Source organism: Lineus longissimus, chromosome 5 (assembly GCF_910592395.1).
Source record: "Lineus longissimus chromosome 5, tnLinLong1.2, whole genome shotgun sequence".
Lineage (NCBI taxonomy): Eukaryota > Metazoa > Nemertea > Pilidiophora > Heteronemertea > Lineidae > Lineus > Lineus longissimus.
This window is the reverse complement of record NC_088312.1, coordinates 18,809,635-18,825,107: the sequence shown is the minus strand read 5'-3', so window position 1 is coordinate 18,825,107 and position 15,473 is coordinate 18,809,635. Positions and strand designations below refer to the sequence as shown.

The window sequence follows — 15,473 nt, the reverse complement described above, 5'->3', positions numbered from 1 at the left end:
TAGCGTGGCCTGGTTCCTGCAGTTGACCAACGCATCACTTTGTGACCCTTCATCCCGCCCTTGGTAGGCCTATTTAATACTGGTCACTTCCTTCGATTGCCAAGTTCAGATTCTATTTAGGATTTGAACTCTTCCACCATTTGATTTTCTCACCTTCTGAATTGCTATATACACGTAATCCCATTACTTTTCCAGGAAGGCATTTCAATCACAAAACTATATGGTCAGAAAGAAGAAAAGCAAATTGCTATGGTCACAGGGCTGAAATATAACTCTTCCAGCTGGTTATCTTTACTTTTTGTCACTCTTCCAGTTGGTTATCAATCGGAATTTTTTGTTTCTCCCGCTGGAGCAAAGAAGTACTATCATCATCTTTACCAGGCCTTGTCCAGGCACCACTGCTCAGCAAGTTGGAGAGCCACAAGATTCTCGGTCAGTTGGAGAACTGATTCTCCCAGGTTTTCCCTTATACAAATTAAAGCAAACGATATTGAACATATTGAAAACTTTTCTTTATTCTCTGACCAGCAGAAGAATTTTATAACAAATACAGGCATAAGTACATGCATACACTAAAGCAAAGTTTTTTCTCTCATCTTTTGAATTAATAAATGGTGCCAGCAATAATGGTTGAGAGTGGTAGAGAAAAAACCTCATGAGAAATCAGGAGTTTTGAACGAAAATAGATAGACTGGGGGCAGCATCAGCTCATAAATCGTATGTGAAATTTGGTGTACTAGAAACCTGGTTCACATGAGCTCGTAATAAGCTTCATTAATCTTAGGCGAAATTCTGTGCACTTGAAACCTTGTTCATATGTGCTTGGAATTAACTCCATAAATCCTATATGATGATATCTGGTGCACTTGAAACTTTGTTCTTATGAGACCGGAATTGTACTTCAGCTCATAGTGTATCTTGTAGTCTGTTAGAGCTGCATCGGGAAAAACGATTGGTTAACACTTTTCATATCCAGCTAACCTGGGGTTTTTCAGGAGCGTTTGTGATCTCAGTTAAGTTAATGGTGGACCGGGTTTGAAGATTCACTTGAGAAAAGTTGTGTTGAAATCAAGCGGAAACTAATCAAACGAGAGAAACAAGTCATACATGTATTTCCAAAGGGAATGGACAAAACAATTCATTAAAAGTCATTAACACTTTCCGCCAACATTTCCCCCCCTTTTCTGACCTCGAGGGAAAAAGCAATCAGGGATAAACTCTAATGTCAGAATCACTTTGCAACTGGTTTTAAAGCGTTGAACGAGTCAGTTCCTTTATCACTCTGATAATGGCGCTTGTGTTTAACATTGAAGCCTTTAGAGAACTAATAAGTGGCTGAAGGGTAGGTCAATTTCTGGCCAGAAACTTGTCATAGATCTACACCAGATGGTGCTGAAAGTTTCAATCTCAATTCCTGGATGCGAATGTCAATGACGGGCATTTTTCTCCTCGATAAGCTCCTGCAGACATTTGATCTGACCCGAGAGATCACACTTCCTCCGCTGGACCAGCATCACTTGCCTCTTTATCTTCTTTAACTTCTCAGCGCCATCTTTCTTTGGATATCTCTCCAAATCCTTTAACGTTTCAGTCAGGGTAAGCTCATCGCAGAAAACCTACCAAGGAGCAAAAGCATGTGTTAACAACAAGACTAGTCCTCTACCATACATGTATGTCTTCTTCACATTTGCTTTGCATTTGGGGCAGTTATTCTTCAGGGAGCATCCTCCTTTCAGACATGATGAGTTTTTTTGTACCATTACATTTATAGACCTAGTGTTTCCGTCTTTGGTCAGTCAGGGAGAGTACATCGCAAACTGCTCATGTTTCTAATTTTGTCGGGTCCTAGTTTGCCCAGACATAGACATCAGATACAAGGAAACTTATTTTAAGTCTCATTCGAAGGACTAAGAAGAGCCATAAGTATAGTTCCTTGAAAGCCAGACTAGTTTATCCAGAAATACAATCCAGGGTTTACCCCTGCCCCGGCCCCAGCATAGAACCCAAGCCCGATTGTGTGGTAGCCAGTGGTGTTCAGGGTTCCCGCCACGATTAAATTTGAGGGGGAGCAAAAAAAAAATTTTCTAAAATTTTTTTTTTCTTAAAAAGGGTATATGACCCCTCCTGAGACGTTTTTTGGCCCTAAAACCGCTACAATTGGCTCCCAAATGCTCTTATTTTACATATTAAATCATGAAAATTACTCATTTGACAGTAAAACAAACTTTAGTGCTCAAAATTAAGGGGGGGATATCCCCCTTGAAATATTTTAGGGGGGGATGAATCCCCCCATCCCCCCTCTGGCGGAAACCCTGGTGTTAACCACAATGCTATGAGGCTCCTCTCTACCGTATGATATGAGTAAACCAAAGCAGACAGATTACCTTTGAAAGCTCTTCATTCAAGATATCTTGCTTCCTCTGTAGAAAAGCTTTCTGTTGGCCACAGGGCTCTGTGGTTCGTCCAATCTTGAACTCGGAGCTAAATTTTGAAAACGTGAGAAACTCAAGTCAGAGATCATTTCATTATCATTTGAGGAATTAACATTTACCACACTGAAAACCAGACATCGACGCATGGTTATCATTGGCATGGCATCCAAACCCAGGAAACACAAGGCAACTTCATTCAACACTTTGTCAAAACCAATGGTTGAGATTCAACCTTGAACACACAATTCCTATAATAGTATTATACAACTTGAACAGTAAACACCACAGCCTCACGTTTTGACACTATCCATGATCAAAAACAGGTCCATCAACTGGCAAAAGTTCCCAGAGCCAAAGTTTTAACTACGGTCTCAGAAATATCAAAATAAGATTACCCAGAGTTGGATGGACAGCGGCAGAAATGACAGTGCAACTTCAACCACCTTAAAACTGAGCAGTCAGTGGCAGGTAGACATTTTAGACTGCTGCTACAAAAAGCAGGTGCTAGGTATTTAAAAGGCAAACCAGTGCTTCATTGCAATCACCGTTTGTTTGAATGTCGTACCTTTTCGTAGATTCCACCTTTTGTTGTTTCAGCTGCAGTGCCTTCCTCAAAGCAACAACGCCAGCATCACTTGACGAGGGACAAGACGACACTGCAACGTTTGATATACCAGACAGCCAAGTCCCTAGGTGGAACTTGTACTTTTGAACATTGACCTTTGGAGTCTGCAACAAATAGAGAGGTTAAGATGAATTTCTTACTTCGACTTATTCTCTGCTAATGAGACAGAATTACGGTCATCTCAATCTGAAGAATTTGAAGAGAAGTGATCAGCCATCCACACAGATTTAAAACAGTCTTCTCTTTTGCATTCCCCATTCAACTCTTGCTTAAACTTTGACACAAAATTTCCAGCTTGCTCTATTGAGCTGGTCTCCGAAGGATGTTACGTCGTGCAACTTACCATGTGGGAGAGTCCGCTCTTGAAGACGTCAGCATGCAGCATTGGGCCCGTCTCCACCATGTTGGCTCGCTTCAGCTGGAACATCTCATTGCACACAACCTGCAGGTACTGGATACAGAGAAAACAAGAGCTGAGTCTGAGGTCTTGAGTTGAGCCAGAGGTCTTGAGTTGCATCAAAGGCCTTGAGCCAAGTCTAAGGTCTTGAGTTGAGTCTAAGGCCTTGAGTTGTGTCTGAGGTCTTGAGTTGAGCCTGAGGTCTTGAGTTGCATCAAAGGCCTTGAGCCAAGTCTAAGGCCTTGAGTTGAGTCTAAGGTCTTGAACTGTGTCTGAGGTCTTGAGTTGAGCCCAAGGTCTTGAGTTGAGTTTGAATGCCTCAGAACAACCACAGCATAGAGGGCTGTTTTCATCTTGTGGTTAATGTATTTGACTTATCTACCAGAATTTGATGGCTTGATACACATCACCCATCTTGATGACTCGTCACATATAAGGAATCTCAATGTTACATCTCTTTCATTTCAAGAGACGAGGCATAAAGTAAGTAACTTGCCAAAGGGCACAAATAACACCTACCTTATAAAAGTTTCTCAGGAACCTGGTGTGTGAATCGTCAACGAAGTCGCCAGCTTTGATATGAGCCAAACAGTGCAACACCAACAGCACGAAATCCCCTACGGAATCCAAACATTGCTGGCGAACCCAGAGGATGTTTCCGGAATACTGGTAGAAGAACGAGTTCCGGAAGGCATTCCGGGTGAAGTTGTTTCGGGGGAGGTTTGATGCTATTAATATCTCGACCACGGGTGCACCGGCCGCCTTCTGCAGTAATCTCATGATGTTGACGCCATATTGGTAGACGACGAACGTGCTTGGGCTGAGATGATCCAACTCCACTGGGGTGAGCTGATCGCCCTTCGTGGTGTGGAGGTGCTCGTCTGTTATGTGTACGCCACTGGTGTGCCCTGAAGTGAAAATGAAAGAGAGTACCGCAATCGCTATCATCTCCAAATATACAAATATTTCGCCTTAATCCTAGATTCATCTTTTTCTTTGTGTTTGTATTTGACGAACACATAAATTTCTAAACTCAGTGAATGCGAAATATTGGGCAGCCTTTAAAGGGTGTTGTGACTCTGAGAAAAGTCTGCTACTGTGATTTAGCTGTAACATAAGAGATTGTTTCACCTAGTCAAACTGTATGTACATGCCAAACCAAGTATGCAATCACCATGAAGCAAGGTACTCAGATAAATTTTGAACACTTCAAAAAATGCATATCTTTTTGGTACCTTTATCATCCAACGCAAATGATTTTCCCACATGCTCCTCAATATGGGAGAGCTGTTTAAAGAGAGGGGAGGAGAGAAGGAACCCGCTCCATTCTGTCTCTTTGTTGGACGGCGCTTGAACCTTCTGAATCAACTTCATCTGGAAAAGATACACAGTCAGTTATTTAACCAAATCTTTGGCTGAAGATGGAAAAGTCACTAGGTGAACTACCTAGTAACTAGTAGGCTGACTGTAGTGGCACCCAATTAATACCCACAGCATAAGCAGAAGAAGACAACAAATCTCGCAAAATAAAAGGGTTGGCTGCTGACCCAAGTGATTGAAGCCTTATGCGACTCCTAGCCATGAGGAGGACCATGAGGTAAGTATCAAGGAGCCCAGACCTGTCCATACTTCTCAAAGAAGATAATACTTCACGCAGCATTTCCCCACCAAAACAACATCAAAATGATATTTACCTCCTTCTGCACACTTTCTAGAAGATTTTTCTCCGTGAAGTCCCCATCTTGTAGCCTCTTCATGATCTCGAGCCTCACGTCTGCCTCCTGCTCCAAGATCACATCCTTTTCCGCTTGGATCCGCAGTGCCACCAATCGCGCATCTCGCCAGATGTCCAGTCTTGCTTTCACCTCCCCAAGTTGCTGTTTTCTTTCTGACCTAAAAAGGAACGTCCGATTTTATCATCATCTTTCCAACAACTGCGCAGGTTTCCTCCTGCGTGTCCGGTTTCCTCCTACAGTACAAATCGCACAAATATTTTCTAAGAGACAATAATTTGCCATTTCAGCTCTTGTGCCCTTGACTCAATGTTTGTATCTTATAAGGATGAGACTTAGAGCTGTGGTCCCTTGTACCTAGGGGTCTGTGCCTGCGCAGGCAAAAGATCCTACACGGGGGTAAGAGTGTGACATTTAGCAGACCAAAAATATCCAAGCCTTGATCGACCCAACTGGGTCATAAGAAGCTCCTGAAAGATATGATATGTTAAGACATAGGCCAACCATTGTTCATCCTACAAAAAAGAAAGTTCAACCCACACTCCTGAGTTTAGTTCCGACATACTTAAAGGCCTATGCCATTGGTTGAAATTTGTATTTGAATTTGAAAAGTTCTTATTTGAATAAACACATATTGAATATAAATGTCAGCATTGCCATTGTGAAGACAGATATACAAATACTATAAATACCAAGTTTCAGCAAATTTGCATGCATAATAACGGCACTACAGCACTGTGTAACAGCATTTCTATTTTCCTGGACCACCTGTTATCATGAACGGCATTCCCCTTTAACAACAGAAATATCCATCGAGAATAGAACAGGCTCTCACCTCAGCTGTTCCTCCAAAGCCTTCTCCCTCTCGCCATGATTCTGTCCAGCCTCCTCACTGAATAAGACCTGCAGCTTCCTCTGCTGCTCGCTGGCTTTTAACTTGTCTTCTTCCTGCTTGTATAAGTTCTTCTCCTCATCCAGAACTTCGACATGGACACATCTGAAATAAAAAACTCAAAAATTATTTTACCACGTTCTCCTAATAATCCACGGTGTTCACTCTGCACTTGGAGGTGTTATTCACGTGAAGTATACCTCCTGCAAGGCAGGATGAGCGTGTTTTACATGCAACTATGCTTAGGCGCCAATAGGGCTCAATGGCCTAGTGTCAACACCACCTTCAGCCAAAGGTAGAGTCAATGCAAGCTTCTCCTGTTTCTCACTAGGTCGGGTCCTCAGAATGCCCTGGCATATATAGGAATCTTCGTTTTTACATTTCATTCGGAAGGACTGTGAAGAGCCAGGGATTTTAGTCCTTGAATGCCACAAGGCCATTTTATTTCGCAGTTTTGAGAAATCACAACTTGAGCAAACCTTTAATTTTGCGCTTTGACAATACAGCAGTAACTTTATTTAGATTTACTTTATTCCAGCCTTTTAGTTTTGCAGTTATCTGCAAACGCAAAATTGATAACCCTGACCACTACCTCTTCAACCTAAGTGACATGCTCAAGGACACAATAACAAATTCAAACCTGAGCCTCTTGGCCAATCTCTTGGATCTCTCATCCTGCAGTTGCTCCTCCTCCTTGAGCCTCTGCTGTTGGCTATGATAGACAACTACCTCTACAGCCTAAGTGACATGCTCAAGGACACAATAACAAATTCAAACCTGAGCCTCTTGGCCAATCTCTTGGATCTCTCATCCTGCAGTTGCTCCTCCTCCTTGAGCCTCTGCTGCTGGCCATGATAGACAACTACCTCTACAACCTAAGTGACATGCTCAAGGACACAATAACAAATTCAAACCTGAGCCTCTTGGCCAATCTCTTGGATCTCTCATCCTGCAGTTGCTCCTCCTCCTTGAGCCTCTGCTGTTGGCTATGATAGACAACTACCTCTACAGCCTAAGTGACATGCTCAAGGACACAATAACAAATTCAAACCTGAGCCTCTTGGCCAATCTCTTGGATCTCTCATCCTGCAGTTGCTCCTCCTCCTTGAGCCTCTGCTGCTGGCCATGATAGACAACTACCTCTACAACCTAAGTGACATGCTCAAGGACACAATAACAAATTCAAACCTGAGCCTCTTGGCCAATCTCTTGGATCTCTCATCCTGCAGTTGCTCCTCCTCCTTGAGCCTCTGCTGTTGGCCATGATGCATCTTGACAACGTTTTCATCATAAAACCTCTGATACTCCTCCTTGGCTTGGGCTAGTTTATCGGCATATTTCTGTGAGAAAAATGAAGAGTAAAAATTCACCTATGGAAATCCTGTGTGTCATGTTTTGCTGCCAAAACATGTTTTTAGGCTGGTCCCAGGCCACCATGGGTTTTGTTTCCACAGAGATTTGACCTGGGTGGTTAAGTTTGACGTGACTTCTCCCCCGAGGTCATGGAAATAGCCTCCCCTGGCACCCAGCGTGTCTCACTTTCGTAGGGTCTTGTACTTGCACAGCTGCATTGGCACTGATTTCAAGAAATTGCAATTTCACAAATGCAACTTCCAGACACTAACCCACACATTTTTGTGCTGTAGCACTTCACATGCGTGCTATGCAGTACTTCCTCCATGAACTATTGCAGTAACTTTAACTGCCTCTTCCTTAGGCCCAGCATCTCAAACCTGTCAAAACTACATAGCAGGCATGTGAATTGCTACAGCATAAAAGTGTGTGGGTCACAAAGGGCCTTAAAGTAACCTTGGTTTTTCCTTCATCATGCAGTACTTCGTCCATGAATTCATACAGTAACCTCAGCTGCTTCTTCCTCAGGCCCAGCATCTCATGTTTCTTTGACGTGTCCAAGTCCTGTTGCAGCATGTTCTTGGCATCCAGAGCAAGGAGAGTCGTCAGGTTGTTGAAAGCTTGACGCTCGTTCTGAAAGAGATGAAAACAGTGTCATTTTAAGTTACTCGGTGACAATTCATTGTTTCAACACTTTCACCGCTTCATACTTCCTCCAGTCGAATAAATGAATGAATGAAATTTACACTTGTATACCCCAAAATCCAAAATGATTTGCTCTAATGCGGTGCTTCAAAATATCGTCTGAATAGATGGGTTTTTAGCCCACGCCTGAAAATAGTAATGGCAACAGTCTCAGCCTTTTAAATATCAAGACTGAGTTCGTTCCAAAGTCTGGCCACCTGCACAAGGAAGCTCCTGCCACCGTAGTCTCCAGGCGATACCTGGGGAACCTCAGTAGACAGTTGTCTTCAGACCTCAGGGATCGCCCGGGGTCAAAGGATGGGAGGAGCTCAGATACGTAAACAGGGGCGAGTCAGTTTCTTGCTTTGTATACGAGTAGCATTGTCTTGAACTCTATACGCTCAAGGATTGGTAACCAGTGGAGTCTCCAGTTGCGCTTGGATACAGCACAGTATGAGCTGCTCCTCAATACCGCAGGGAGTACCTATGGATAAACTCACCTCATGCCTGGCTTCCAGTTCTTCTTTTTCCCTTCTTATATCAGAACCACTCAAGAACTCACGGTGCAGAAGATCTTCAAATTCCTGCAATTGCAACAGAGATCTTACATAATATCGATGGCATTTCTTGTGAAAAAAGTTGTATAATTCTTACAATGTCTGTTCCATCAAGACATTTGCCAAGAAAATTCTCAGACCACCAACCAAATCCAAATACAGTGGAACCTCCCTTAGTGGACACCTCTTTATTAAGGACACCCTCTCTATTAAGGACACTTTTTTGGTCCCAAATTGGTTGTATTCATTCATTTTAACCTCTCTAGTCAGGACACCTCCCTATTATGGACAACACTTGTCAGTCCCAAGAGTGTCTTTAATAGAGAGGTTCCACTGTAACATATTCCAAGGTGAAGATATGGAAATTTGCTAACCTTTTCATACGCTGCTTCAATCCTCTCCAGCAGATGTTGGCGGTTCTTGACGACCTTGGCCTCAACCTCCGCCGCTGCAGCCTCTCTCTCATCCTGTAGCAGCCCATCCAGATTCACCACTTCCTGGATGAATGCCTGGTCCAGGACGTCCAGCAGCAAGTCCTCAATCTCGTCAGGACATTTTTCCTGAATGTGTCATGAAAGGATAATTATGAGATCACAATAACCCTCGAAGGGCTGTGGTGATTTTGAGACAATTTCACAAGATTTGTCCAAATCTTCACCCTGGGCCCGTTTTTTCAAAGTACACACTTCACCTTATCCCCCCCCCCCCCCCAATGGTTACGTTAAGTCTCCTTAAAGATGTATCTCCTTCAGTTAATCTTATCAAAAATTGTCAATAAAAGGCAACTTGACATTTTCATTGTACCTACCCTTTAAGGGGGGACTATAGCAAGGTAGAAGCAGGGCGTGAGGTAAATTGGCCACCTTAGGGTGACTAATAGGCACAGTAGCGGCACTGGGTCATATTTGATTCATTTTCATAGGCCTATTACACGTAATCAAGGACTTTTATGGCACCTTTCGACCAGGGCCGACCGAATTGAAACTCTGATAGTGCTGACAGGACCTAACATAGTATAGTGTAATGGTTAAATGCTTTATTAGGCCCTGTTAGCGCTATCGGTGTTTCGATTCGGTCGGCCCTGCTTAATAGCGTCTTCACCGTGTATATCATTTTGAAGGTAATTTGTGCATTGTCAGCCCATGCCAATAACTTACTACCTCTTTTTGACTGGAAGTGCCCACTTACCATAAATAAATTAAGGCCACATTATATATTTTTCAATATCACCTTTACAGAGGAACCTCTCTTAGCAGACACCTCTGTAAGCAGGACCCATGCACTCTATTAGGATATGATTCTGGTTCCAAATTAGTCATTTTCGTTCAATTTGAACTCTGTACAGGACATCTCACTCTAAAGGACATCAACTCTACGTCCCAAGGGTGGTTCTTATAGAGAGGTTCTGCTCTAGCTTATTGCTCAGGATAGGGTGACCCAGATAATATTTAGACCAATACAACCTCTAATCTATGCCGTGAAGAGATTCAATAGCGGAGCTTTCGTCAGGTAGCAACCTTATGATCAACAAGAGTCGAGACACACAGACCTGGGGTTGGAATTCCTACAAATCCCAACAGGAGGCTCAAGGGCCTGGCACTCAGCTGAAATACATGGGTATCCTACAATGTTCAAATCATGGAAAACACCTGGTAGGTCTTTTTCAGCATCAGTTTTGTGATGTGCCTATATCACATATATATATCAAAGTCAAAAGACTCTTGGACAAATAATGGCAAAACGTACTACCTACTAGTGAAATCTTTAAAGAGCTTGAGCCCTATGACCATGAAGAGTAGGTCAAATCGAAAATTATATATGATGGAGACTTTCAGATACACCAACCATTTAGTCACTCTAGCTACAGCAAAAGGCTTTAAAATGGCAAAGTATGATTTCCAAGATGGCCGTGTGCGAAATTTAAAAAAAAAAAGAAAATGCAATATAAGCTTTACAAGTGAAAAAATGAAGAAAAAAATGAGAAAAAAATGTTAAAGTTGCCCTGAGGTGGGATCAAACCCACAACCTTTGGATTTAAAAAAGAGCGGGAAATTCAAATCAAGTTAAAACTTGGTCAACAGAGATTTTAGCTCAGTAACGCCAACTGGAAGTATCAATCAAAACTATTCTAATTTTATATCAAAAGCTCATTGTATACAGACCTCCTCAATATTATTTCAAGCCTCTATCTATTAGAATAAAGCAGACAAAGTGTACAGTAGAACCTCTCTATTAAGGACACTAGGTTTGGTCCCAAATTGATTGTTTTCATTCAATTTGACCTCTCTAACCAGGACACCTCTCTATTAAGAACATCCCTTGTCAGTCCCTAGGCAGTCCTGAATAGAGAGGTTCTACTGTACATGTACTATTCAGATACAGTGCGTGTCTTGATTTTTCGATCTTATGACTTAGTCGATTTGACACCGGAGGAATGGGTTCCAAAATTGGCTATTGTCCACCTCTAAGCGATCTTGACTTGCCCTAGCATAGCTACTCAAGTACAGGGACCACAGCTTTTTGTCGTATCCGACAGACCCTCATTAATTAATCTCATATTTTGAATCAAACTTGTTGCAAAGAGCAAGTACTTTCAGGTCTTGCATAAATACAATCCCGGGTCTCCCTGGGATCAGACTCAGGCCGTATTGCATGGTAACTAGCAGCTATCAGGCTCGTCCATATTCCTTCTGTCTCCAGACAAAACCGTTTATTGGTCATTCGTCCATTTCAGGTCAACGCCAGAAGATGGCATCTCAAGCTCCAGACGTAACATCGACTTGTCTGATATGCTACGAGACGAGAGTCCTGAAGATCGTAGGTAACTGCAAGCACTGCTTCTGTACAGAATGCCTGTCAACGGTCTTCGAGAGCCAGGATAGTGGGAGCGAGGTGTTTGAATGTCCCACCTGTAAAGTGGACTGTCCACGGCCATGGGATGGTTTACAGGGACTGGTGGATTACAGGGGGAGAAGTGTAGATGCTGAAGACATGGATCCTGTAGTCATACCCAAGGAAAACGAGACGGAAAAGAAACGACACACCACAGAGACCACAGTTGATGTCATCTGTGACATTTGTGTTGTCCAAAACATAGAGGTTGAAGCAGCAAATACCTGTTTCGAGTGTGATAATCTTAATATCTGTGCTGACTGTTCAAAGACACATGGCAAAAACAGAGCTACTTGTTCTCATTTACTGACACCAGTGGTCAGAGTAGAGAAAAACATGAAGTGCAAAACACACAAGAAGCTGTTGATTAGTTTCTGCCAAACCTGTGGAGTAGAAGCTTGCAACGTGTGTGTTTCTATCTACCATGGAGATCACAACATTGAACGACTTGGAGATACAATTCGGTCAAACGTAAAGGTCATGAGGGTTGCTCTACTGCTAAGAGAGAGGAAGTTGAAGGAAATGCAAGACCTACAAGAAGAGTTGACTATTCTCAAAGCCATGGCACCAATCGTTGACAAGCAAGACACCTTGATTAAAGAAATTGAGGACCATGCGCAGAGATGCGTCGACCAGATCATGAATTGGAAGGAAGACTTGAAGGCACAAGTCAAAACGGACTACCAAATTGTCAGGGAAATTCCTGAGTGTTTGGAGAGGGTGAGAGAGGCAGTCCAGCAACTGCAGCCACAGATAAACGAAGCGCCTCAATTGCTCTCCAAAACAGAGCATCATCCAGCATACCTTAACAAACTTAAGACAATGCAGCGGGATTTTGAAGCCACTGCAACTGTAGGTGATGATGTTAAAGGCAGGCAGTTTCGGGAGGAACTCTTTGACCTGAACTCAAATGACTACCAATTTGATCTTGGAGCTCTGCAACCTAATCATATTTATGGGAAAATTCGCGATTTTCCCAAGTCGGACAGATTTCAACCAAGGGAAATCTTCAAGCATGAAATGCCAGTTTATTCAAGTAAAATGTTCATTCCATGTGTTGCTGTCCTTGGTCCAAAGTATTATGCAGTTGCTCATCCAGTGAAATTCCAACAACCAGCAGAGGCAGTTGACTTCTATGAATTTCCTGGAGTACTGAAATTCACTTTGAAATACAAAGTCCCCCCATTGTATGATATGACCTCCACCCCTGATGGTAAACTGGCTGTACTCTCTGATGGAAAGGGGTTCAGAACCTGCAGTATCAAGTTGTTTGATGCAGAGGCTGGGTACATCCGATCCACCCGTGATATTGGTGTTGCCATTCAGCCACTGTCACTGGGGGTAACTCTTCTCAAGGAGTATGTCATCCTTGGTAGAGATGAAGAGGAACGGACTCAGATCAATGTTGTGGATGAAGATGGGCGTGTAGTGCATATATATGTTATTGATCAAGCAACTGATTTCGAGTCTAAAACAATTCAGAAAATTGTGACAAGGGCAGATTTGGATGCCAGAATCTCTACAAGAGATGGCTACAATATTGTCATGTCCTGTGGTCAGACAATCAAGGTTTATAGATGTGACTAAACATACTGATTAACCCTTTTGATGCCAGTGACGTGCATAGCACGTCATGTACATGGCCCCATGTCGTGCTAGTGACATGCAAAGCACTTCATGCCCCACTAAACTTCTGTTCACTAGCACTTGGTCTATAAACATGCCAAATGCACTCGAGCAATGTTAGTTCATCCTAATAGTATAGATGGCGACACTTTTGAATAGTTTCTTCTGTTCAGATAAGTATGCTCTACTGTTTGGTATTGGTATCCAGTGTCAAGGACAAGATGGCACCAGCCGAAATTGGCTGCCCCAAGAGAATCAATTCACCAGCTTGCCAAGAATCTTACTTAAATCTTGTGTACTCAAGGCAGGCGCTCCAACTTACCGAACAGTGGTGCCTGGAAGAGGCCTGGGAACATGCCTGCATCACAAAAAAGCCAAAATGTGCGCTCATTGTTAAATTTTCCAAAATAACGTGTGCATCTGGTAATTAGCTAGGTCATTTGGAAGTCATATGCATTAAAATTTGAGGTGAATAAACCACCCGTTCCTATTTTGTGCACACACAAATCAGTTTATGCATAACTTGAAAATTGTTTGCAATGCATGCACAGGACAAACCACGCAGCGATGCATTTTTCTCTCTATTTGTGATGCAATTCATGCTTGAAGAAAATTCTTACCAGATAATCACAATGTTATTTAGTTGGTAGACTCCAACAACACAATTTTTCAAAAAATTATTAAAAAAAACTTTCTGCTTTCCAGGCCAGGTCAGTTTGGTAAGTTGGAAAGCTGGCCCGATTCTCCAAAATCTGGGGAATAAATTCTCCAGTGTGACAATAGAGGCCAGGCTAAAAGGTCCTTAAACTTTACCTCAGCCATCTGCTTGATACTGTCGAGAACATCTTCTTTCAGGTAGTTGTACAAGAATCTGTTTCGCTCTTTCTGAGCAAGCAATAGTTTCTTTACCAGTGTTAATCGATGGCTTTTCTTCAAATGTTCATCTTTGACTGTTTTCTGCCTTGCAATCTGAAAAGAGGCAAATTTTCAAAGATCGTCGATAATTATTGCAAAGTAAGACCTAGGTCAGTGATCTTCGGCTATGTTATATCCGGCCAGTTGTTGATGTTACAGGACTCATCTCTTAATAAATGAGTGGTCTTGTAATGCATTGTGTATCTTTAAGTGCATTGTGTATCTTGTAATGCATCATCTATGTTTAAGAATGTAGTTCTTTAGTAGCAGACCTACGGACGAAAAACGCTGAGAGGAACTGGACATAGCCACACTCACCACCTCGACCTAAACTAGTACGCAATGTAGCCAATAAATGCAATTTTGGACAGAAAGAAACTGTACACCATGAGTTAATTATCTTATTGAGAGAAATATCTACAGGACAACAGTTCTTCACAGCTTATCCTCAACAAAAACCAATTGTTGAAGAGCACTGATGGTGCATGAGCAAAATTTAAAAAACAATTTTCGTCAGATATCTATCCATTAAAGTAGAAAAGAAACTAACTGCCACCAGATTTTTATTCAAACTGTGAGCCACAAAAATGGCGGGTGACAAAACCTGGTGTTTGACGAAAAATTACAGATGACGAACCTTTGACTGCAGTTCTTGTTTCTGCAACTCGCTTTCCAGTTCAATGTTACAGATGGTCGATTCCACGACCATCTGATGTGTGGCTGCAAACTTTTCCTTTTCTTCTGTACTGAAGCTCTCGTCACCTTCGGAGAGCATTCGCTCAAACTTTGCCTTCTGGGAATCAAGGGCCTGCAAAACAAATAGTGCCATTTAGGACTCAGGGGGGAGCCCAATGTGCCACCCAGGGTACTGTGGTCTGTCCTGACAGTCGATTGTCTATTTTACCCGAATCACACTGCAGAAGACAAGTTTAACTTGTACTTTTGTCATGTTTCTCATCGAGCATCTTGCAAAACCTCTTCCAAGTTGATCTCGCTCTCGAACTCCAACTCACTCTCCTGTTTGTGATGTCTAGTCTCCAACTGAGCCAAGAGAAAGTGTCTGAAACAAATGTCGTCTGCTCAAGTCAAAATCTCACCTGCTTCTTGTTTTTCTCATGTTTCTCATCAAGCATCTTGCATCCCTCATCCAAGTTGATCTCGATTTCCAACTCTAACTCACTCTCTTGTTTGTGATGTCTAGTCTCCAACTGAGCCAAGAGAAAGTGTCTGAAACAAATGTCGTCTGCTCAAGTCAAAATCTCACCTGCTTCTTGTTTTTCTCATGTTTCTCATCAAGCATCTTGCATCCCTCATCCAATTTGATCTCAATTTCCAACTCTAACTCACTCTCTTGTTTGTGATGTCTA

General features: G+C 42.5%; 3 protein-coding genes across 3 annotated transcripts; 1 reads left to right on the top strand and 2 right to left on the bottom strand.

Annotated features, from left to right (window-relative positions):
- Nucleotides 1–496: 496 nt before the first annotated feature.
- On the bottom strand, nucleotides 497–10,576 carry LOC135488075 (uncharacterized). The gene is made up of 13 exons (XM_064772475.1): nucleotides 10,519–10,576; nucleotides 9,048–9,233; nucleotides 8,617–8,700; nucleotides 7,889–8,065; nucleotides 7,268–7,419; nucleotides 6,023–6,184; nucleotides 5,149–5,347; nucleotides 4,690–4,828; nucleotides 3,974–4,362; nucleotides 3,401–3,508; nucleotides 2,998–3,161; nucleotides 2,385–2,481; nucleotides 497–1,616 (listed from the first exon to the last, which is right to left on the bottom strand). The coding sequence occupies exons 1-13, from the start codon at nucleotides 10,519–10,521 to the stop codon at nucleotides 1,428–1,430; spliced, it is 2,049 nt and encodes a 682-aa protein (XP_064628545.1). The 5' UTR covers nucleotides 10,522–10,576; the 3' UTR covers nucleotides 497–1,427.
- Nucleotides 10,143–14,521, top strand: LOC135488076 (uncharacterized). Its single transcript, XM_064772476.1, has 2 exons — nucleotides 10,143–10,325; nucleotides 11,408–14,521. The coding sequence occupies exons 1-2, from the start codon at nucleotides 10,301–10,303 to the stop codon at nucleotides 13,150–13,152; spliced, it is 1,770 nt and encodes a 589-aa protein (XP_064628546.1). The 5' UTR covers nucleotides 10,143–10,300; the 3' UTR covers nucleotides 13,153–14,521.
- LOC135488588 (uncharacterized) lies at nucleotides 13,903–15,388 on the bottom strand. Its single transcript, XM_064773231.1, has 3 exons — nucleotides 15,204–15,388; nucleotides 14,744–14,914; nucleotides 13,903–14,160 (listed from the first exon to the last, which is right to left on the bottom strand). Exons 1-3 carry the CDS (start codon nucleotides 15,237–15,239, stop codon nucleotides 13,903–13,905), a joined length of 465 nt encoding a protein of 154 aa, XP_064629301.1. The 5' UTR covers nucleotides 15,240–15,388.
- Between the last annotated feature and the right edge of the window lie 85 nt (nucleotides 15,389–15,473).